General features: G+C 34.8%; 2 protein-coding genes across 5 annotated transcripts in view; one reads left to right on the top strand and one right to left on the bottom strand.

Annotated features, from left to right (window-relative positions):
• The window catches only part of LOC113233431 (long-chain fatty acid transport protein 4-like), a 111053-nt gene extending 102182 nt beyond the window's left edge, over window positions 1-8871 (top strand). The window contains exons 8-12 of the mRNA XM_026468562.1: window positions 205-348; window positions 887-960; window positions 3630-3851; window positions 5581-5734; window positions 6626-8871. Of these exons, the coding sequence (XP_026324347.1) occupies window positions 205-348; window positions 887-960; window positions 3630-3851; window positions 5581-5734; window positions 6626-6777 (746 nt within the window). The 3' untranslated portion in view covers window positions 6778-8871. The remainder of the gene's footprint in view (window positions 1-204; window positions 349-886; window positions 961-3629; window positions 3852-5580; window positions 5735-6625) is intronic.
• Window positions 8872-13862: 4991 nt separating this feature from the next.
• Window positions 13863-24593, bottom strand: part of LOC113236378 (golgin subfamily A member 1-like) — a 31576-nt gene continuing 20845 nt past the window's right edge. For 3 of the 4 annotated variants that reach the window (XM_026472410.1, XM_026472431.1, XM_026472417.1), the window contains 5 exons: window positions 22621-22844; window positions 17545-17701; window positions 16173-16328; window positions 15097-15209; window positions 13863-14492 (listed from right to left, as the gene is read on the bottom strand). In XM_026472410.1, the coding sequence (XP_026328195.1) occupies window positions 14315-14492; window positions 15097-15209; window positions 16173-16328; window positions 17545-17701; window positions 22621-22844 (828 nt within the window). In that variant the 3' untranslated portion in view covers window positions 13863-14314. The remainder of the gene's footprint in view (window positions 14493-15096; window positions 15210-16172; window positions 16329-17544; window positions 17702-22620; window positions 22845-24593) is intronic. The other variant, XM_026472424.1, reaches the window with a different exon arrangement.

Genomic DNA, 24593 nt, shown 5'->3' with positions numbered 1-24593 from the left:
CGACCAAATTGATAAAATCACTTTGGCCTCCAATAAATCTTTCCTCAAAAGAAAAAAGAACGGCGGTGACCAAGGTTAGTGGAAGAAGGGAGCGCTGCCAACAGTTAAAGTCAGTATCAACTCTAAACTGTATTTAAAAGACACAAAAATTCGTAGAAGTACTTAATATTTCAATTCAATCATACATATATTAAATATTTCCAGTTAACGTGGACAACACAGTGGGAGCCGTGGGCTTCTTGCCGAAGCTGGTGCCCACCAGTTTGCACCCCATCGCGCTGGTGAAATCGGATGAGCAGGGCAATCTCGTGCGAGGAGTCGATGGTTACTGCATTCGGTGCTTACCTAGTAAGTTATTAGTTATGTAATAAATATCAGGTGATATATTTTGTTTTAACATTTTGATGGTGTCCCATTATAAAAGTTGTACATATTGATGGATAGAATTATCGCACTGCTTAAATAGAATCAGTCGCTCAGTAAATTGGATCCACACACGAATACGAACAAGATGTCGAAAGGTCTAAAGGTGTGACCATTTTACCATTTTAGGGTCTCCCGTATTATCCATATTTCGCGAATTGTACCTATGTGGTGTCTCGCAAAAAGGGCAAAATCTGTGTTTTTTTTTATTCTTTTCCTTTTTTGTAGTAATATATTGTTCGAATGTTATGAGAAACTAAAGGTACCGTGTAATGTATGTAATATGAGCTTATTATATGTATGTACAAAACCAGGTTTTTGAGACACTGCGATTATATAAATGTAATAAAGGTATTATTAAAATGAAATAAAAAGTAAATATTTCAAGTCGTGAACTAAATAAAAAAATCACTCTCACAATGTCAAACAATTTGAAGTTGACTTTAAAATATAACTTTTTCAGACGAACCGGGCATGTTTATCGGGCTAATCGCCCAAGGCAACGCTTCGAGGGAGTACCATGGATACGTTGACAAGGTAACTTTATTTTTACAATTCCATTTTCTGCTCCTGCGGTCCGTGTTTATATTTCAAAAAGAATTCATTTCATCTCAAATTCAAATTCAAATTCAAAATAATCTTTATTTCATAGGTAAGCATTATTACACTTGAAATCGTCACAATGGTTAAACTCTACCGGTCATTCGTATGGCAGATTCCCCTGAGAAGAATGAGCAAGAAACTCTAGGGGTTGCTCTTTGTAAATAACATTTACAATATTTTTTTTTTATTTGAAACATTAGCGATCGAGACTACCTCCATGAGCTAAACGTGTTACTTACTACCACGGATTTTTGTCATCCAAGTACGCAGAAGTTGTATAATAACCTTGAGTATAAAGTTTTTGTTTCACTATACTTTTAAACCTCGTGAAAGGCAAATTTTGTATATCAACCGGAATCTTGTTATAGAAGCGTATACATTGTCCCTTAAATGATTTTTTGACTTTGTAAAGACGACTATCAAGAAAAGCTAGTTTATTTCTATTCCTCGTATTAATGTTATGTCTGTCACTATATTTCATAAAGAAATTACTATTCCTTTTAACATAAATTATATTTTCATAAATGCACTGTGAGGCTAGTGTAAGAATGTTAATTTCCTTAAACTTATCTCTCAAAGATACTCTGGGGCCCAGATTGTAAATTGCCCTAACTGCACGTTTCTGCAGGACAAAGATTCTATTGATATCGGCGGCATTACCCCAAAGCAAAATGCCGTATGTCATTAGACTGTGAAAGTAGCTGAAGTAAACCAATCTAGCGGTTTCGACGTCTGAAAGTTTCCTAATTTTTTTAATCGCGTACACTGCAGAGCCTAGTTGTTTTGATAACCTACTTATATGGGGACCCCATTGCAATTTAGCATCTAACGTTATACCTAGAAATACAACTGTATCCACAAGATTCAATTTTTCGTTTCTAACTACAATGTTTGTAACCGACTCTCTAAATTTGGGTAATGTAAATTTCACACAATTTGTTTTTTTCTCATTAAGAAGTAGGTTATTAACAGCAAACCAGTCAACTACTTTAGATATAGCATTGTTCACATCGTCGTAGGAACATTGGTGTGCCTTTTAACTTTAAATAATAAGGAAGTATCATCAGCAAACAATACTATCTCATGTTTTATACCCTCCATAAGGCTAAATAAGTCATTAATATAAACTAAAAACAAAAATGGGCCTAGAATTGAACCTTGAGGGACACCCATGCTAATTGCAGACCCTGATGATCTCGTACCGTTAACATCGACTCTCTGTACCCTTCCACGCAAATACGATTTAAGAAGGTCGAGATCACGTCCCGCCACACCATAATGGCGAAGTTTCCTGACCAATGTATCATGGTGCACACAATCAAAAGCTTTGGAAAGGTCACAGAATACACCAATAGCATCGGTTGTAGAGCGACCCCGAGTGAAACCAAATTGTTTAGCGAAACATTAAGTTATTACTATAAAAATGTGCACACATCTGATTTAGAATAATTTTTTCAAATATTTTACTGAGAGTTGGTAGTATTGATATAGGTCTGAAATTGGTGGGGTCAGAAATACTACCAGATTTGAAAAGTGGAATAACTTTACTTTGCTTCATAAAGTCAGGAACAACACATTTATTAAAGACACAGGCTAAGTAAGGCGCAATACTATCAACTATATAACTAATTACTCTGACTGAAAGACCATCAAGATCAGCAGTATTTTTTATGTTTATAGACTTAAAGGCTTTAACAATATCGTTTGGAAATACATGACGGAACCTTAAATTAGTGATACTAACCGCATTATTTTCTTTTAGTAAGGATTCAGCGGTGGTGAAAGATGAATTTAACGACTTAGAAGTCAAAATTGGAATGTCAGTAAAAAAAAATTCAAATATTTTAGCAACTTCTGCGTCGGTGTTTACAATTTTGTCATTAAATCTTAGTTGAAAATCTAAGTTACGAGGTTTGACCCTTCGAGTTTCGCTGTTTATAATATTCCAAGTCGTTTTTACTACATTCGCGCTGCTTTTTATTTTATTATTTATAAACATTGCTTTGGCTGTAACACAAACACGTTTAAACATTTTGGAATATTTCCTAACAAAATCATTAAAACTGTTACTAGTGTTATAAGTCCTTTCATCGTAAAGATCATATAGTCTTTGTCTAATTTTGTGAATTCCCACAGTCGCCCAATCACTAAATTTCAATGAATTTTAATAGTTATGATTTTGGACCTAAAAACGTTATCACGTTCACTTTTGACTATGTTGAAAACTGAATTGTACAATTTATTGGGATCGTTAACGTATGGAAGTTTAGTTAGTTTAAGCATTACATTATTTCTATAAGCTTTAAGTCGACCATTATTTATCGGAACACATGTGATATCCTTTTTTGGCATTTTGTCACAGTTATATTAAAAGTGGCCAATTGACCGCAGTGATCAGAAGTTAATTTATTTATAATAGATTGATTACTAGGTACGGCGTTAGTATAAATGTTGTCTAAACAAGTGCCAGTAGTAGAAGTTATTCTAGTAGGCACCAAGAAAAGATTCACAAGATTATAACATTGGAAAAATGATATCTCAGCCAGCTCAATTTTTACACGACCCAAAAAAAACTGCTAACAAATGGTGTTTACGGCTTTCAGAACGACAGCAACAAGAAATTAGTCCGCGATGTTTTCTGCAAAGGCGACGCAGCCTTCGTGAGCGGCGACATCCTGGTCGCCGACGATTTTGGCTACTTGTACTTCCGCGACCGCACCGGGGACACTTACAAGTGGAAGGGGGAGAACGTTGCTACTGCGGAAGTAGAGGACGCCATGGAGCCGGCTTTGAATCAAAAAAGTTGCATCGTTTATGGTGTTTCGGTAAGTTTGTACAAGTTTGCATCTGCTGAACAATGCCGTGCTGTTCTATTCGGTGGTGTGGGAAAAACAGCAAAACATCTAATTACAAAACAAACGGAATCACATTTCGTCGGTAATTAAATATTAAATATGTAATTTTGCAATTTTCGTCCATTATAGCAAAGCTCAAGTTAACTGGTCGATTTGAAGTGAAACAGTTGACGACACTCGTCAATTGTTTCGAACTCGCGCTAGCCAATCGGAGCGCAGTTGTCACAGTTATGATATGGCAGAATAGTTTTCAAATTAAATGACATTTCGTCTCTATTGTTGCGTACTGGTTATATACTCGATGAGATTACATGATAATGCAATTCCATCGACGTATTTATTGGTAAATCATTTTATATTTAATTTTGAGTAAACAAGAGACATTGCTATTCTCAGTTCCTTAAAACCATCCACTCGTTTCCGATTTTTCCCCACTGACAACTCTTAACATTATACAACATTCTTGGCAAATTCAATTTATAACTTGTGACCATTTGTTGTGACATTTTTATTGTTGTGGTAGTTTAATATATGTATGGTTATGTAATATAAAATGTTTGTACTGACACTATTTCTTGCTACATCTTCTGCTATACCATGTTTTAGGCAAATAAACTTACCTATTATTAAAATTATATCTGGTTTTATGATTATCGATAATGTTATTACAATTATATAAGTAATTTTATTTAGTTAATCACAGTAAAGTATACAAATTACAAACATAACAAAATAAAACTGTTTAGATAGGGCAGTGTGCAGGGCTGTGTAGTTAGGACTCCTTTCCTTTATTTTTTTCCATCCTCTAAGGCTGAAGACGTGGATGACCTGTACAAGTATAAATTTTTTTTATGTTGTCTATGAAATTGAAACTAACCTATAGGAATTCGCTCTGGACCTTTTGGAGGGAAAAGTTTCGTTTTTATTTTGATTTTCAATTATTTTGTGAAATCTAGTTTAAAGTGGAATAGGATAGTGCTATTGTGCCTTAATTGAAGATTAAAACGCGAAATTATACGAATCTCGAACTAGAATACCCGTAACGGCCCGTTTTAAGGAATCCTGAGTCAATCCAAACACGCCGCCTCAAATTGCCTATCCTCTTTGTGGCGGCCATATTTACAGAAACATAATTAAACTTCATGTTTAGGCTAATGGCTTTGCCAAAACCTTAATAAATAATAATAATAATAAATAACTAACCTATAGAGACATATTGTAATTGAATGTCAGAAATATGTCGACAAAACAAAAATCCATTTTTTCGTATCTAAATCGCATCATGATAATTATATATTTGGTTTTTTCGAACACTAGACTCAGACTGTAAAGAACCCGATACAAATAAAGTTTGAAAAGCAAATGCACGCGATTTCAATCCGATACATTGTTTCATTCCAATACCAAAAGAATTGCTTTTGGTATTGGAATGAAACAATGTATCGGAAACCGAAGAACTGTATACGTTTGTGTATAGTTTAGCTTTATTTCAGTTAATAATAATAACACTTATTCACCATGTCGCATCACGCAACATTTAGCATGTCAAGATTTCTGGATTTTTTAAAACACTTCGTAACGTTGCCAATTAAAAATGCCACTATTTGTATCTAAAACAGTTACTTTTTATTTTTGTTTTGTTATTAATTATGGCATTTTGACAATTCACCATCAAAGCGTCTTTTTTTTCCTCTAAAAGATCCCTCAGACCGAAGGGCGAGTGGGTATGGCAGCGATCGCAGATCCGAAGCGCGATGTGGACATGACCAGACTGGCGAAGGAGATCGACAACTCGCTGCCGGCGTACGCGCGGCCGCTCTTCTTACGCATTATGAATGATATTGATATGACAGGTTAGTGTCTAATTGTTTAATAATATCTATAGTAATAATATTTATCCGACCGTCTTCGGTCATGGCGGTCACTTCGACTCCTAGTTTGAGTTGTAATACCTACAGGTTTAGTTGCCCAGTACGGTCACCATTCTTTTCCAAGAAATATGACATTTAAATAGTCTATTACAATATATGAGTGTATTTTCCATGTGTAGAGGAAATAAACCATAAAAAAGTAAATATTCCCATCTCGTCACGTTTAACATCAATTATATGTTTCACTAAGCTTAAAAGCTTATTAAACTAAACAATTTCAAGGGACTCTATCTCTTCTTCTTCTATATAAGCTAACGTAACCTAACTTGGGACCACGCCCACCTTTGAGCCAGGGCCCTTGGGTAGTATAATAATAATAAAAATGGGGCACAGAGGCATTGACAGAGACCCAATAAGATCGTAAAAATAACAATGCGATATTCCGACCATTACTACTTTTAAGCCATTCGCTGCAATTCGAGCGCCTGACGGGTCAACTTATTTTATCGTAAGATTCTGTGAATACCAAAAAGTGTTTGCAATCGTCACTACAGCAAATATATAACAATGTTTGCTCTCCTCTGACTTTAGTGAACTTGCCAAACTGACCATCTTATATGGCGATCTATCTTATATCGAGGCCGACATAAACGCCCGAACGTTTCAGGTCTCTTAAAATATTTTTTTAAATAGATTTAAAATAAAGAATCAGTCAATACTCTACAATTTAAATCGGAAGTCAATATTTTAGATTCGAATGTATACATACACACGTGTGTACAGCCTCAGTTACGAATTTGTAAATAGCTCAGTTTTCCAATAATCTTGAACCTTTTTCATGTTACATTTATGGTTCGTATTTTTACCTTATAGGTACCTTCAAACTAAAGAAGCTGCAGTATCAGAAGGAGGGTTTCGACCCTGACGTGATCAAGGACCCGTTGTACTTCAGACAGGGCAAGGAGTTCGTGCCCATCACAGCACAGCTCTTCACAGACATCTGCAACGGCCGCGTCAAGCTATAAGCGCCCTCTGCTGGTTCATAGGCGGAAACACTTGTAAATACCTATAAATGAGTATTCGTTTAGCGACAAATATTGTACATTTTAAAATATACACCGTTACTGTTTTGTTGTAAAAACACATTTTTTTACATATATATTACGCAGCTGTTGTGCTAATACAGATAATCGAGTTCTTCGCATCTGCTTACACGACAGGGGTGCAATTAGATTTTTTAAGTTTAATAATTTAGACTGTACTCGTAATTAAATAAGGACCTGATTTGTCAAAAACCGCTATTTCGAAAATATTTAGTCACAACACCGTAGGCAACGATTTTTGTCAGGAGAATTTAAAATATAATGGTATGGTATTTAAATCCAAACACTTCGAGATTTTACACCTGAATTTTTTTCCAAGCGTGTTGATTTTAAAGTCCGGGGTTTTCAACTTCCGGGTTGAATTATGATTGTTAATTTTGTTATCGAGGATCACAACTTTGCAAGTTATGCGTGTTTTGAAAAATTGTCGCTTGCTGAATACAAATTTTTACGGTATCATCAAGTTTCTTAAGCCTATATCGGTGTAGCAAAATCCGCATGAAATTGTCGGTGAAAACTTAGGCGCAATCGACTACATAAAAAAATCTAACTTTCCGGGAAATCTGAAAAAGTCGGTTGCGAAATAATAAGAAATAGTAAAAGCTCAATAAAATTACCGTAATTACAGGTTATTTCAAAAAAGGTAAAAAAAATCTTTATCTTTTTGAAACACGCTGTTTAGGTAACATTAAAAAAGATACATTTGGACTCATTGCTGTACCTACAAGTGGTCTAAAAATAATTATATTATGGGGTTAGGGTACTGTAACAATTGGTGGGCTCTTAAGGAATAAGTACTGTCACACGGGATGAATACAAACGCGGGGTTAATACAAGTAAACTGATTACATAGTATAGTAACTCCATGCAATCGAACCAGCGCGTCCGTGTACGGACGCACACATTCGCTGCTACGTTTGTATAGAATTACCATACTTGTATTATACTAAGCTGATTATGTCAAATTTTCGCATTTATAAAACGCTGGCTGCGTTCGCGGCTACATAACATTATAATATAGTTTATGTAGCATGTTCTCTCTGGCACATAAAGATTTTTCATTAATTAATTTAGTTTATTTCTACCGGAGTTTCTGTTCACCTCGTTATACAGTAGTATAATATATATGTCACAGGGAAGCTCAAAACGATGTTATTTAAATACACTAAAAACGCCGAGGTCTAAGGGAAGATCTAGAATCCGTAGTAACATAAAGTAGGTGCCCTCAGCCACACATCAAGGTTAAACAAACTGTCATTTTATTTGTTCAAATTTGTACTGTATTGTGTCTGAATATAAGGTACAATTCTTCAAAGAATTTTGACAGCTTTTATAGCTTTAGCTATGGCTCACCGTACTAAATTAATGTGTAATGATGCGATCTATATTTATTGACTTTGTTTTAAAACTTTCAACAAATCTTTGGAAGTTTTAAAACCGAGTGAAACACATGAATAAAGTCAATATCGCACTATATGAAACAATTATTAGGGTTTATATTAAATTAACTTTTCAATTATAATTGAAAATTATTGACATAGTCTCGTTTGAATTTATCGTTTCAGAATTAATCCTTCTGTAAAACTTTTTCTATAGCACTATTTAATTCAAATTTATAATTAAGTACCGAAAAATTAAGCTCATATATAAGGATAAATTCGTACTGGAAGCATAGTGGAGTCCTCATTTCCTCTCTTTATCTCGATAAAGTTAAAACACGTAAAATTTTGCACTGCAATTGAGCACCGCGCTTCCAGTGTCAATGGGCCCTTAAAAATTGAATAAACGTCTCCAATTATTAAAAATATAAGACTAATGTTAAGTTTGTCCTAACAATAACCGAGAGGGACTTAAGATACACTTAGCAAGACTTTGACATTTTAACGATAAGCAATATTAACAAGATACAAATGTAGATTGTCAGCGAACGCCAAGCAGGTAGATAGTTATAGAATCAAATATACCTACTGTAAGTAGACGTACAGGGTGCCCTAGATTGTGATATTAAATCTAGGATCTAGACAATTTGTTATAATAGCGCAATACAGTCGATTACGGTTAAGTCACGTACTTGGAAATCACCAAAGCAAAATTCTATAAAAGCGAATTCTTGTATTTATTTAGTCTTTTTGGAATTTTAGCAAATTGTGGTACCTAACGTAACCTAACCAACATTGACTTGACGCTTGTATGTGAATATTAAATTCTCGTATAGGTAGGAAAAATGATAAGGTACTAAAGTACCGTATCTAGGGCACCCTATATACTGTAGATAACATTCCACCATCTAGTCTTGTAAGAAGTTTGTTCTCTATAAATGCACTTTTGTTGAGTTCCTATTTGTTTGTTTATTGTTAATTGGATTAAGCACGGGGACTATGGAGTAAAATTATTATGGTAATAAATAAAACTGTTCAGGCTTATTTAAATTGACGATCACTGTTTAGAGTGCAATTTCCATTTAGATTTTGGTGCCTTGTGATGAATCGCACTGTAGTTTAGAAACGCCGTTAGGAAATATGCTCCCAAACAAAATTACTTGAATGTAAGGTGTAAATAAAAGCGAACAAAATATTTATGCGTTTCAATTTCAATGACCGTTTACCTCAATAGGTATACCTTGCAGCTGAACGGAAGCGAAATCCACCTCTGCGGGAACGCTCGAACATTTCCGCGAGTGCTCGAGCAGAATTACCGTGAATGAAACGTCTTGAGCCATTACTAGGTGTTCAGAGTTCAGTCTAGATCATTTACACGGCAAGGGTGATCCGATTTCGATATCGTTTTTAAAACTCGCTTTCGTTCCCTTCCCTCGCAATACAAATTGAGCCTAAGGTAAGCATATATGACCGTTATATAATATCTAAACCATTTGATCTAGCAAAACAGTTTCTCCTGCTTCTCCTAACAACAACACAACAGTAACAAGTATACAATGAAACACTATAAATATTCAAATTTATAATCTACAGAATATCAACACATCTGTGATAATTGCAAATCAAAAAATATAATACAAATTAACAAAAATAATTTTAACATCTTTTTAATGTAACTGAAAATAAAATTTGTTGTCACACACTACAGCAGAGTTTGCAAAAATTAGGTATACCGCTTAATTTTGGACAGCCTCAATTGATTGTTACCCCATATGGGGTTTTCTTGCTTGACACTAAGACATAGAAATAACACACATTGTCTAGGGGTCGTCATGTCAAAATATTGAAATATTATTTGTACCTGGAACACATCTTTTGTGGCTTTGGTATTAGACAACTTTGTACAACTCATGATACACGATATTTTCTCACACATACGAGGTTGATTGCAGTCGTGCTTAATGCGAACCGTGCGCCAACTTAGCAGCACAAGAGTAAGTTTCATTGATATGAAACGTTCATTGTGTTTTTCTTGCGGATGTAAATCGAGATTTTTGCTGTAATTAAGTACGTAATAGTGTCACACTACTGAAACTGTGAAAAATATTTTTTCTAGAAATAAAATACATTGTACATACTTAAATAACTTTACAAGTATTTTCTTTTACACACTACAGCAACCATAAGCTAGACTAGACTCGATACACGACAGATCTTTGTATAAACTTTTATCTATAAGATTACAAATTATTGTTAAATGACCATTCCCGCGGCACTCAAAAGTAAAGTAAAAGCTACTTCTATTTTAAGCATTCCGTGTAGTGGATTTTAAATAACTACAACGTGAACTTGAAAATCAAAGGTACTGTAAGACCGGGGTCATCATTTAATGTTAAAAAGCCTTAAAAGTAGTAAGTAGTACACATGATACGGTTTTTTTAATATTTTGTTTTATTTTTTAGTAGCAATAAGAGTCCTTGAGAAACATTTCGACCAGGGAAGTACTGCCATCTTACTTATTTTAGTCGGCAAGTATGTGTATAATGCATTCCGATTTTGAAAGGCCTTACCGTGCTGGTGAAATTACAGGCACATGTGAACTTATGTCTCAGGGTAACAGGCGCAGTGGTAGTGTCCCTCAGATCTTTGCGATTTAAAGTTCTGGGTGGCATTGCAACTTTTATGGACAAGCGTGTCGCTTAAAACCAGGCGCACGACTTGTTCGTCCGTGACTTCGAAAACGCGTCACGTTTGGCACTTAAGATTTAAATTCAATGAGGCTTACGATAAGAACCGTTCAAACTGATACTCAATACTCATTAGACTTTTAGATACGCTCTTGACTGCACAACGGGAATGGTGGAACAACGCTATTATATTATTTTATTGAATATCATGGACGTTTTTATTACCGTGATATTCATATATTTTTAGTGAAAATACTCCACTATTTTATTATTATTATTATTGATACAGATTGAGCAACCAGCGTCTGTTGAACAATGAGGCCACCGCTCTTACTAACTCACTAGAGACCGAGTTTGTTTTCAGTTGATAAGAGCTGTGGCCCCGTTGTGGCAACAGACGTTGGTTCGAGTGTAATTAGATCGAAGGATTTTTTCTTTAGGTTGTACGATCTTTGTATCAATAATAATAATAATAATGCTATTACAAATTATGCCCTCAATTGATAACTTTAATGCAATCTATAGGATGTGTATTTTATAATTAAAGGGAGTTATTACAAACATGTGGAATTTATGGGGTCCGCATCGTCAAAATGGGTGTACCAAAAAGGCAGTGTCGTTTTATTCTTAGTTATATTGAAGTATTTACAGTCGATTTCTATTTTGTCTACTTGTTGATGTAACACCCGTTACGTAGATACGGTCAAATTTGTAAACCCAGTGACGTATTACAATGCTCTGTGTTTGCTTATCACTAGTGGTCGGATAATCGGAAGCTTATTTATCTACAATTCGGTGGCTCGCTAACATAAATGGGCTATTGTATCGAAAACCCGCTACATTGGGATTGACTAATTTATTAAATATAAAATTGAAGAAAAATAAACGTTTAAAATGGTATTTCGTCGTCTTACTTTCTCAAACTCGTATCTTAAAGCACAAAGTTACTCAAATGCAAAAAATGGATTGTATATACAAATGTTGGAGACTGATTTCGTATCACATTCTACATTTCATATCACTTTTTTATTATTCTAAATTCGAATAATAAAAAAGTGATAAAAGTTAATTCAAATATTACATACAATCGCAAATCGATGCCTTACTTTCTCAAACTCGTTTCTTGTAAAGAGTGATTATCAGGCGATGACAATATATTTTTGCCGAAACCATCGTACAATCGTTTAGGTTCAAATTAGACGCCTAAAAAAGCGCTAAAGTGGCGCCACTGCTAATTTTTACACAATATTAATGAACAGTAACAGCGCCACTGTCGTGACACGCGCGTCGCTTTCAGTCACAATTAGTAAACTAAAAATTATTGAACCGCTACAGACGCGCAGCTGTCGCGCCACTGCACTGCACTTAATTTGACACTTATAACTGTTCACAGTACTGGGATCCAGTTGTCATATTCCCCCTTAAAATGTACAATGTGCCAATATCTTATGTAGTTAAAATACAAGCATAAAAGCATCCGAATATCCAACTGTTTCGTCGACTTGGTTTTTTTAATTAGAAAAACGTAAACAATAGAGGCAGTGCTAGTAAACTTTTTTTAGGCAGCAAATTACAGCAAAGGAAAACATCGGGAGAATTGATGACAAATGACACGATAATATGTTATAATTTTATAAAAACAGATGCGTTTAGTGTTTGGGAACGTACAAGTCTTTTATAGTATAAGCTGTTCATTTAATATTTAGTAAATTTTATATTTAAAAAAATTACATAAACGTACTTTACTTTTTTTGCTACCATTTGAGAATTTTGTTTTACAGCATTTACGTAATTGCTTTTCTTACAAAATAACCGAATGAATTGCACTTGATAAAAGACTCAAAATGACTTTCTGTCTAATGCTAAAAAACAAGTATACATATCACTGCAAAATAAATATGTATTTTGTAAGAAAAATAAGTCAAGTCACCTGAACCTGTAATGGGTGTTACATTCTTAAATGACCCTATTATTAATATACAGTGCCATTACTTTACTAGGCTCTATTTGCAGTGAATTGTCAGTAGATGGGTAATTTCCAGGTTAGTAATTAATTTTGGTGGCAATTTTTATTATTTAAATATTGTAGAATATTGTCATAAAATACTTTTTAATATTCGAGTGTAGTAAACATGAAATATTATTTAATATTTCACGATAATATATGCGAATACTTAAACAACAACAAAATTGCCACCGAAATTATATTTAATAGCAGCAGAGCTCCTTGTGAAAGAGTTCGTCCGGGCAAGTACTGCCACCTTACCTATTTCTACCTCCAAGCAGAAATGTCACCATTACTTTGTTTCGGATTTGAAGGGTAAAGGTGCTGGTGAAATTACAGGCATATGGGACTTGTCAACTTATGTCTCAGTAGCAGTGCCCCTCAAATCTTTGCGATTTAAAGCTCTGAGTGGCACTGCAACTGTTATGGGCAGGCGTGTCGCTTACCACCAGGCGTACGATTTGGTCGTCCAGTCACTCAGTATCATACAAAAAATAATAGAGAAAACTAACCTGAAAGTTACCAGATATGAAAAAAGAGGAAAGATTATCAGAATTCTCAGCATCCTTAGATACGATTGTCGAACAGTTTTGCTTTCGGCACAAGCAACGACGTACGCGGCGTCTAGTACAAAATATATTGCGCCATCGCGCACAGAACTTCCTTACCAGAAATTAAGCATTTATAAACTGTACCATGTACACAATAATATTTGTAAATGACCCAGGAATGATTAAGCTACGCGGACTACTATGCTTAATTTAAGTGAAAAACGTATGAAACAATGACTAGCGACTATTAAGGCAACGTTCTTTACCGTCCGCTTCATCCCAATACACCTAAATACAATATTGTTCTTCAAAAATATGTACTAATAAAAATAAAAGTACAATACTTATTGCACGTTAATACTAACATTACTTTATAGTAAGTAAATAATAATTATATCAAATCTAAGTCTATAAAGTTTTAGCGTCGAACGTTAGGATACTTAAGAAATGTACAAAAAATCACATTTTAAAATTCTATAGAACAACAGTCGTTCTCTAAAAACTTATTCATAAACAATAAAAACGATGCATTTTTAACATAATGATAGTTACTTAATATAATGTTACAGTTACAATTAACTGTAATTTAACACGATAAATTAATAATGATAATTTTTGCAAAACGAAAATAAATTTGACAATGGTCAAATCAAACAAATATAAGTTAAAATGTGCACGATAACTCCAATATTTAAATAGGTTTTTATAGTCATTTTATGAATGTCTACCATTTCGGAATAAAATCATTTGTTTACCAAATACTGAAGCTGAATACATCTGAATTCAAAGTTTCCGGTATTAGGATAACTAAAATTCTCACTGATACCAGCTTTAAGATCAAGTATTATTAAGTGAAGGGAACCACGAAGAGAGACCGGTACGTGGAGGGAGAGCGGAGCGAAGTAGAGCCTCCTCGTGTGCAGTGAGTCTTAGCAGAACAGAGAGTGCGCGGGTCAACTGGCGAGCTTCTAGTTCCCTGGCTGTTAGGAACCGGAGAACTACGTGTTTTAAGTATCTGAAAATAATAATTGACATGACATTTCCTCGATTTGGAAGTGCCTCTAAAATGTCTAATGTCAAAAAATGTTATTGTCAATATCAATAGGGATGCTTGTCAATACTAGGACTTTCAGTCTGCATTTCCGCGTTCCGGGAAAAAAATCGAGACTCGGCGCGGTTCAAACATACCGGAAAACCGAGACTTTCGAAACTGTTTCAAAAGTAAGTTTCTATACATATGGGCGTTTAGGCAATCAAATCATGACATTTTAATCAAGTTCGCTCAAACTATAATTTTTTTTAATCGTTGGGGTGAAAAAAACTTTAAATTCAGATATAGAGGGCCTGATTTTATTACCACCGTTTTTCTCCACAGAGCTCTACTCTACAGTGTTGTCATGGTCATGTCCATGTAACCAAAATAAACAATGGTTGTAGGTTATAGTACATACTGTTTCATTAACTTACTTACGTCTCAAAAGTCTCTTTTATCCGATACTAAAAACATCAATCCCGAGTCTCGAAAATACCGAAAAATCATCGAGTCACTCGACATTTACGAGAGCAAGATTCCCGGAAATAAAGCCCTAGTCCAATACTAACAATATTTAAAAAGGTACCTTCTGCTAATATCTTGCTCTTCTGCCGAGGAGAGATCAGACTTGGTGCTCTGCAATTCTCGCTGGAGAGTTTTCTTCATATCAGATATCCGATTGTCTAGAGTTTTTATTTTCTGAAAACAGAACATTAAACCCTCAAAAAAATTTAACCTAATATGCCTATCTCTAAATGGTATGAGATTACGGATGTACACTAACAACATTACTGACCATAGAACAATAAATACAGTAGAAGTACTTAGTGGCCGTAACACGTGTGCCAACAGTACGCGAAGTGCCGCATATTTGAGCTCAGTCCGCCATTTTTGCTTTGTACGTTATGGTCATGTCAATTATCTCGCACAAAACCTTAAAAATCGTGAAAACTGCCGTATTTTATTATGTCCAAAGTAGTTTGGAGTATAAAAATGATGAGTCGCACCTGTATTATCCATGGTGTTGCTTCATATAATCGTTGAGCCTTAATTTATTTAATTTTAATAAATTTTCTATTTTCTGTTCATCGTAAAATAGATTCTTTGTTATAAGAAACGAAAGTAAACCTTACACCTTTGCAATATGGTCGACTTTTTTTTGGATAACGTTAATAAGTGTTATAGACGTCTCACAGACGACTTGTCAATTATAGCGTATTCTTCTTGTTTAGAGATCTTTTTCGAGTCGTAGTGGTGCTGTGTATTAAGGACGGGTTCCCTTTATGTCGTAAGTTTTATTTTGTAGTTAGACGTTTATTTTATCGTTGAACGACTGTCGTGTGTAGCTGTTCCCACTAGATAGTGACGACATTTTATCGGTTCACGGCAGCCGCCTTGTCGTTTGCACGACAGAATCGTTTGTAACTGCGATTACCTGTCGTCACATTTTTATCGTGATGTTTCATTTATAGTCGGACGACTATCGTTCTAGCTGTTCCCATTTGACAACGACAGTTAATCGTGTTGAACTATGTTTTAATAACTTCATTTAAATATACAACATACGACACTTTTAACTGCACGACTATTTGTCGTCGCGATATAACGAAAACGCGCCCTAAGACTATTGTAGTTTGGTGGTGGAGGGTATAAAAAAATTACCTTATTTTTATCACAGATTTCAGTTTCTAAGTCTTGTATAGTCTTTTTGAGTGTGCTTTCGCTCTCTGCCATCTCATGTATTCGAGTTTTGAGTTGTTCGATTTCAGTCTTTCGGGCCACTTCGTTTTCCTTTATTAGCATGCATTCCGCCTGGATCTGCCATAAACAATGTTAATAATGTTTAATTAATGATACGTATTTACTTACGTTAGGATAAAAATAATCTACGTAGTCTTTATGCAGTCGTCGTAGCTTAATGGTTTGACTTACCGCCCTTTGAAGCAGAGGCGGTGGGTTCGTGTCCGGGCTCTCCTCTGATGTATTCGGAATTTATGTGCGAAATTTAATTTGAAAACCATAAGCTTTTCGGTGAAGGAAACCATTATAATGAAACCTGCACGTCGAAGAAGGTTCACAAACCTCGGAAAACGTGTGAAGTCCCCAACCCGCACCGGGCCAGCGTCGCGAACTATGGCCTACACCTCGCCTGACAGAGGCCCATGCCCAGTGGGACGTATAAATGGTTTGAATTGAGTCTTTATAAAGTTGTATTCCAAAAAAATGGAATACTACTTTTCTACTACAACGGTCCTGATGAAAATTTTACTATTGCTTTTCAAAATGATGAGGAAAATTTATCCTTAATCCTTTACACCTTGCATAACTAAACCAGTCGGTCAGTCTTCAACGAACGTTTGTAAAAACAATCGGTTTTGTGTTACATTTACATTAAGTCGGATTTTTGGACTATGTACCATTTTTATTTTTACCTGATGATAATTAAATAAATTAAATGCATGCATGAATAAAATTTCCTTAAAATGCCGCGATAAGGTAATTACTTGCAGATTGATATTAATTGTTTTCATGTATTGAAGTAAAATAAAGCTTTTATACATGTCTCTTTATTTACTTGTTAATTTACTATATTACTTAGAAGACGATTTATCTAGTTCCTTAAGGAAGTTGAAGTTGAAGATTATTAGGTACTCGAAATAAACCTATTTTTCGGACATAAATCGCGTATACTTATTTTTCCAAACACACCAACGTTACTTGGTCGTGGTCAGCCGTGACAATGGGATCTGTAAAGGGCCCGAAACGTTGGTAGGTTCCGTTCCGTTTCTGTGATCCCAAAGTAAGTAACTGAAACACTTGTGTTATGAAAATCCGAAACAACGATGGTATCACAAACATCCTGACCTGAGACAACATAGAAAAGTTAGTTTCTACATTGACCCGGCCGGGGATCGAACCCGAGACTTCAGAGATGACCACACAAAGAAAGCCGGTATGCAAGCCACTAGACCACGGAGGTTAAAAGGTATGAAATTAAAAGGTCACTGCCGCAGCTTGTACAAACGTGAGTTACCTCTTTATGTTGCGCGACGATTCCTTCCAATTCAGTAATCTTGGCCTTAAGGTCCGTAATCTCGGTCTCCTGGTATCGCACATTGCATTGGCTCATCTCGATGCTTTGTGACATGTGTGCGTTGCGGAGCAGTGCTTCGTCCTTTTCGCGTTTTTCCCTGAAATATTTCAATAGTATAAAGAAAAATACATGTAAACACACTTAGTTTTTACAATGAAGCCTAGTTTGACTTCTCTTGGCCCTTATGTGACCATTATTTTTTTTCCCTCAGAGCGGGACGCCTGTAAGTTTATTATTGTTTTAAAAATAATATGCTTTAATGATATAATATTCATGATAGTTACGAAACTTTGACGATTCAAAAAAATTAAAAAGGCCTAAAAATGTTTAATTATTAAGAGTTCAAAAAATAACTAATCTTGTGCAGTCTGGTGAACTGGCTTTATTTTTCACTTTCGCGCCATTTTTTAAATATATTGTCACAGGTGTCCTGTTTTGTCAGAGCGGAACATTTTTAAGTATTTTAGGAACAGCAGGACACGAAGCTTAAAAGCGGGACATATCGTCACGTTACTCTTGAGTTGACTTGAAATAATTATAACTTTAATTGTGACTTTTAATTCTTGAATTTTAAACTAAATGGCACAATTATAGTCAGTTATGCCCAGAGATGGGCAAGCGCCCGGGTTTTGCACGGTACTTTGTAACGCCGGGTTTAAATCGGAATAAAACCCATTAACAACTATTTAGAAGTCAATATTTGTTGTAAGTAAATAAATTTTGTTCAAATTTAATGATATTGTAACAAAATGTTTATTGCTTCTGATCTAGACGATTCGATTTGCCTTTGTATTGAATCAAGTCGCTTGAAAATCGCATTGAAATAAATCGATTCAAAAAATCATTAGATTCTATGCACTTGAATCGATTTTCATTAAAATCGAATCGTAATGTGCATCCTTAGCAGTGAGAATCCACAGGATTGCAAGGTGAACATTGTGTGGAGTTGCCTCGTTTTCGAAAAAAAAAAACATTTTTTACATAATAACTATATACCAAACTTCCGCTCACGATTTTGGGCAGAAAGGATTAAAAACGGGGCTTTGGGTAAAAACTCGATTAAAAGCCGGGCGGGTTGATAGAGTTTTACCCACTGCACATCTCTGGTTGTGCCTTTAATTGTGCTATTCAGTTAATAATAAGAGCACAGTTCCGTACATTACTAAGTAAAATCCTTTGTTTCCAACTCAATAAACGTCAAATAAGACTTTTTTATTTTTTTACAAAATCTGATTGTTGATGTCAGTTGTGCCTTCTGAGTGTTTTCTATATCAAACAACTATTGAACAATTATTGAATTAGAGTCTACAAAAATGAGGTATCTAGAATGGCCTGTTTTTGATCATCCCGAATACAGCATCATTCAGCCATACGACGCCCATGGCTGGGGGTCTACCCACTGAGCGTCGTCCGGTGCGCGGTCGCCAATAAAGAGCCTTTCTGCCCCAACGGCCATCGGTTCTCCTAGCTATGTGCCCCGCCCACTGCCACTTCAGCTGAGCAATTCTTCGAGCTATGTTGGTTACCTTAGTTCTCCTACGGATTCCTTCATTTCTGATTCTATCCATATATCGCTCTCTCCATTGCTCGCTGAGTGACCCTGAGCCTTCTTATGAGGCCCATAGTGAGGGACCACGTCTCTGATCCATATGTGATCACTGGCAACACACACTAGTCATAGACTTTCGTCTTGAGTCTTGAATACGTATCAATTTGACAAAAAAAGTTAGTTCTACGTACGGTTTATAAAACACGTTTTGTATTGACGCTCTGGTGAACTGTACCGACAAGTGAGATCCAACCATTATAAATAAATTTGCTTGACACTCTTGCCACTACCAATGGCTTAAGAAACCCTCTATATAGCGCCTACAACAGAATAACGAAAATAATTCCGTAAGTGCTATCCATATTCACAGATCATTTCATAACTTGGTTACGCCTAAAATTGACCCTGACAATGTTTTAGTTGTTAAGAGTTGAAATATTTCATGACAAAACTTGGTTATGTATATATTCTTATTACATTTCGCCAACAATATTTAACCAATGTAGAAAAATGATAACACAAATATAAGGAGCGAACTTAAATGGAAGCATGAGAAAAGGTCGATCTCGGCGTTCATATTCGACAACATCAAGGATGTCCTTAAAAATTCTAGGTCGAAAATAACAACAAAAAATAGTCGTATAAAGCGAAGTTACGTCATTAGCGTACCTACGCGTAAATAATAAACTTGCATGTACCTGGTACAATAAAGATAAAAGTATTTATTTAATAGTTTGCCGTAAATATCCTTAACAAAAAATATAAGGCGTAACACCTATAAAAATTACGTTGTATCATAAGTAGGTAGAAAAAATATTGAAGTAAAGGCCGGAACACTGATACGTGATTATATCGGACAGATTAAACTCTTCAACACAGAGGTGGTATCGTATTTCAATAATGACTAAAGTAAAAAAGGCAAAAAAAAAAAATACAAAGTAAAATAAAGTACGAAACAAATCGAGTTCTTAGAATTTCGCGATTGTTACACATAGGAAATGAAACTATTTTTCCGGATTTAAATCCGGAAAAATTATATTTGTTTTTTCAAACCAACATTTCGGGCCCTTTACAGGTTCCATGGTCACGGTTGACTGGACATGGGACCTGTAAAGGACCCGAAGCGTTGGTTTGTTTGAAAAAACAATTATACGCTTTGTGCGAATCTTGGGTATACTTACAACATAGAGGTAACCCTAGCCTACGTCTAGACCCCCTATGACATAAAGTTAGACCATCTTATTATTATAAACTATTATTATTCATTGCACGTAGAAATCAACACACGATGACGTATTTCTAGTGTATTAGATATACTAAATAATCCGACCATTCATACTGAATAAATATCCACCTACCGAAGGATTTAACAAAAATCAACTCTACTGACATTGAAAATAAGGCACATTTAAATAATCTTAAGATTGCACCTGAATATATTTAAAATGTTCACCTTGAATTTATTGACTTTTGATGGTCCTATTGAAAAACGGCCTATCTCAAAACACCTGTCACATAAAAAAGTAGGCATAATATGTGACACGTAAAGCCGACGAATTGCGATTATTGTAACCAACGGAAAGCTCAGCGACTTATACCCACTAAAATTCAAAACATTCTGAATATCCTCTACCTATACGTAGCTGTCATAATTCAAAAATGAACTAATTCGGTTTGGGGCTTAGAGGATGGAACAATTAAAGGAAGTTTGGGGCGACTATTCATGAAAATCAACGATTTGTCAAAGATGTTTGTATGAGTAAATGGGTCACTTTAAAGTTAGTGTTCTCTAACCTCATTTCGGTGGCAATTTTTATTGTTTAAGTATTTGCGTATAATATATACGCATTAATAATAATATACACGTAAACGTAGACAATATCGTGAAATACACAGACCACGTGGTGAAATATTTAACCACATTTCAAGAATTAACATTCGAATACTTCAGACAATCTTCTAGAATACTTCAATAATTTATTATTTAAATTGCCAATTTTTAAATTTTTAATTTTTAAATTGCCAACGAAATTTGATAGAGAAACTAGCCTGAAGATTTTCTCAGCAAAGATGTTCTCATGCTACTCGTAACTATACACGACGACCAACGCCGACCTAATCGTGATAAAACTTTATTGCAGTTTCATAACAAATTATTTTTAATGCAAGGTCATTCACATGCGTGTCCATGTCCTAGTTAAATCGAATAAAAATGTTGTGTCACGCCCTTTTGTGTGTATGACTGCTGGCAGTACACCCGTATTCTGTTTTTATTTAATACTTTTTGTGTAAAATATCAAGTGGTAATTCTCATTGTACAAATTATTTATGGTCACTCTACAACCAGAGTCAAGACAAATAAATTTTGGCATTATATACAAGCCTACTGAGGCAACTTTTAACTAAGACGAATACTTAAACAAAAGCTGCGATAGCGTAATGGTTTGACGGACCGCCTCTCAAGCAGACGCTGTGGGTTTGAATCCGGGCTCGCACCTCTTGAGTTTCTCGGAATTTATGTGCGAAATTTAATTTGAAATTTACTATGAGCTTTTCGGTGAAACAAAACATCGTGATGAAATTTGCACGTCGAAGAAGGTTCACAACCCTCGGAAAACGTGTGAGATCCCCAACCCGCATTGGCCTAGCGTGGCAGACTATGGCCTAAACCCTCGCCTCAAAGGAGACCCGTGCCCAGCAGTGGGACGTATAAATAAAGTTGATGGTGATGATTCAACAAAAAGGTATGAAGCCCAGCGCTGATTTGTAGGTTTTAAATTTAACTATTAAAATTACTAAAATTATCCTGTATATTTAAATTATTTTTCCTCGTTTCTTCCACTTTTCCATCACTAATAAAATATATTATTTTACATAGCTGGTAGTTGGGCTCCACTATCCTTCAGGCATCGACTAAACATATAACCAGAAATAGAGACAAAATAAAAGCCATCCATACCTGGCAACTCATCACGCAAATTGGCCTTATATCATTTTTAAATATCAACTCTCGTTTGCACTGAAATCATAAATTAGAAAACTGAAATAGTACTGCGCCAACAAATGACCTGTGTGTACGTCTCCGTATATTCCAAAAATAATCTATATTTATCATTGACCTACCTATTTATTGTAATAAAGATAATATCTACCAATGGGGGCTGTTTCATTTGGTGGTGTGGGAAAAACAGCAAATCATCCAATTACAAAACAAACGGAATCACATTTCATCGGTAATTAATATTAAATATGTAATTTTGCAATTTCCGTCCATTATAGCAAAGCTCAACTTAAACTCGACTTGGCCAATCGGAGCGCAGTTGTCACCGTAATGATCTGGCAGAATAGATTTCAAACAAATTGAATAACATTTCGTCTCTATTTCTGGCTTTATACTCGATGGCTTTAAGTTACTGTTATTTTCTATCTGCGATGCTGTCAAATTGCAGCGTGTGTCTAAAACTTACTTGTCATATTTCCTTTGTACATCAATGAAGTCATGCTGCATATCTGTCACCACTGAGTTTAAATGGTTCATCTCTGCTTGCTGCTCGTCGTACAGCCTGTTCGACTTATCCACCTTCTCTTTGAGGATCTTGACCAGCGTTCTCTCATTCTCGAGAGCTTCTGACAATTCCTTGTTTTCTTGTGTTAATTCTTCTATTTTGGTCTGAAGATCCATTGCTTTTTCCTGCAACGTTATTCGATTTAATTTTTTGCATTAAAAAATAGACTGTACTATACTTGTATAGTACAGTCTATTTTTATACTTGTATAGTTTATAAGTGAACTTATCAATACAAATTGCAAAAAATAAACGAATCTAATACAATAGAATCAGATAGACATAATATACATATTATATGTATATATTATATATATATAACATATAGCCAAATTATTTGCTAAGTTCTTAGGTTTTCGCGATTGCAATGAAACTATTTTTTCGGATCTAAATCCCATATATTTGCTTTTTGTTTATTAACGTTTGGTTTCGAAAAAATTATTTAAATACGAAAAAATTACTGCAGCTTAGGAATATTTTTGTGTCATTCATGTTAATTAATTATTATTTTCTATTCATAAAAATAATATTTTTAATTTTACGTGTATACATAATGTACATTATATATTTTGAAATGTTCTATACAAGACCTATTGAAAAACATAAAATGCGTGAAGAACTTTTAGTGGGCTACAATGTCTAATTCCAACATTTTGTTATTAAAACAAGTACTGTTAGTAAGCGTACGAAGCGAATATAATCAATAATGTAAACCATTGACAGCAATTGTTCAATATTCGGTGACTAAGAGAAAGGTTTAGAAACAATGTCGTTACGTGAAACTAATAACGATAAATCATAAACGCTAAAAAAAATTTTTTTTGGTCATACCGTTTTGCATTTTGTGTAAAAAGTTAAATTTTGTTTCGAGAACATTCGAAATTGGTACTAAGATAGAATTTTGATCTAATACAATTCTAATTTCAGCTAATTATTTTTATGGAAATAGCTGAGACACGAGGAAAAATAGACTTAAGGATAATTATTGTTTTAATTAAAATTATTCAAAACAGTCCTCATTATTGTAAGAAAACAAGTCACTCACGTCTGAGTATGAATTACATTTTATGTAAAATTCATTAAAATGTAATGTAAAAAAGTGTTAAGTATAAAATTAATACCTTGCCGTACAAACGATAAAACCTCCAAACTTGTTATCGCATTTTCTACTAACTCTACTTTCCGCAAAACCGTTGCAACCTGTACAAAGTTGTTTACACAACACAACCGCTTTTACAACACCAGAATTGAACGAACATAAGCAAACTAACACACAACATAAACAATCTTTTGATATAGAACGCAAAAACAGAATATGAAACCGAACAATCACCCAAACTATCGTGCGTTTTAGCGTGACCAAAACCGAACTAGCCAGTGTCAACCGAGAAGTCGGACTGGTTTAATACATAATAACCTGTGTTCTGAGCGAGTTAGGAAAATTACAGTTGCGTCACTATAGACATCTCGAAGAATGTGTAAGTAAATGTATATATACTTTGTCGTTTGGAGACTCGTAATAATACTTAAGTAGGTAATACATCAAAAGTGGTAACATAAACTTCCGATTGGTAGAGGGGTGGTCAATCACACTGTTATTGTTTTAGGAACATACAACTAACAATATGTCACCCTGGACGCTTTATGAACATCAAATCTTGACACTTCTGTTCGAATTGGAACATGGTGTGCCGCTGTCCAATTTGATAATATGCTTTCGACTGGTATCACTGTATATTGGATGTTGACTTCATACTTTGGAAGTATTATGTAAAACTTTCGCATGCACGATGATTCCCGACTTAAAATGTTTAATGCGAAACCTAAATCAGTGCCCGGAGGTTTAATTTTATTTAAGCACCTACGCATTTGACA

The sequence above is a fragment of the Hyposmocoma kahamanoa genome, unplaced genomic scaffold (genome assembly GCF_003589595.1).
Source record: "Hyposmocoma kahamanoa isolate Upper Pololo Valley unplaced genomic scaffold, ASM358959v1 102, whole genome shotgun sequence".
NCBI classification, from domain to species: Eukaryota; Metazoa; Arthropoda; class Insecta; order Lepidoptera; family Cosmopterigidae; genus Hyposmocoma; species Hyposmocoma kahamanoa.
This window is presented reverse-complemented; position numbering and strand designations above follow the sequence as displayed.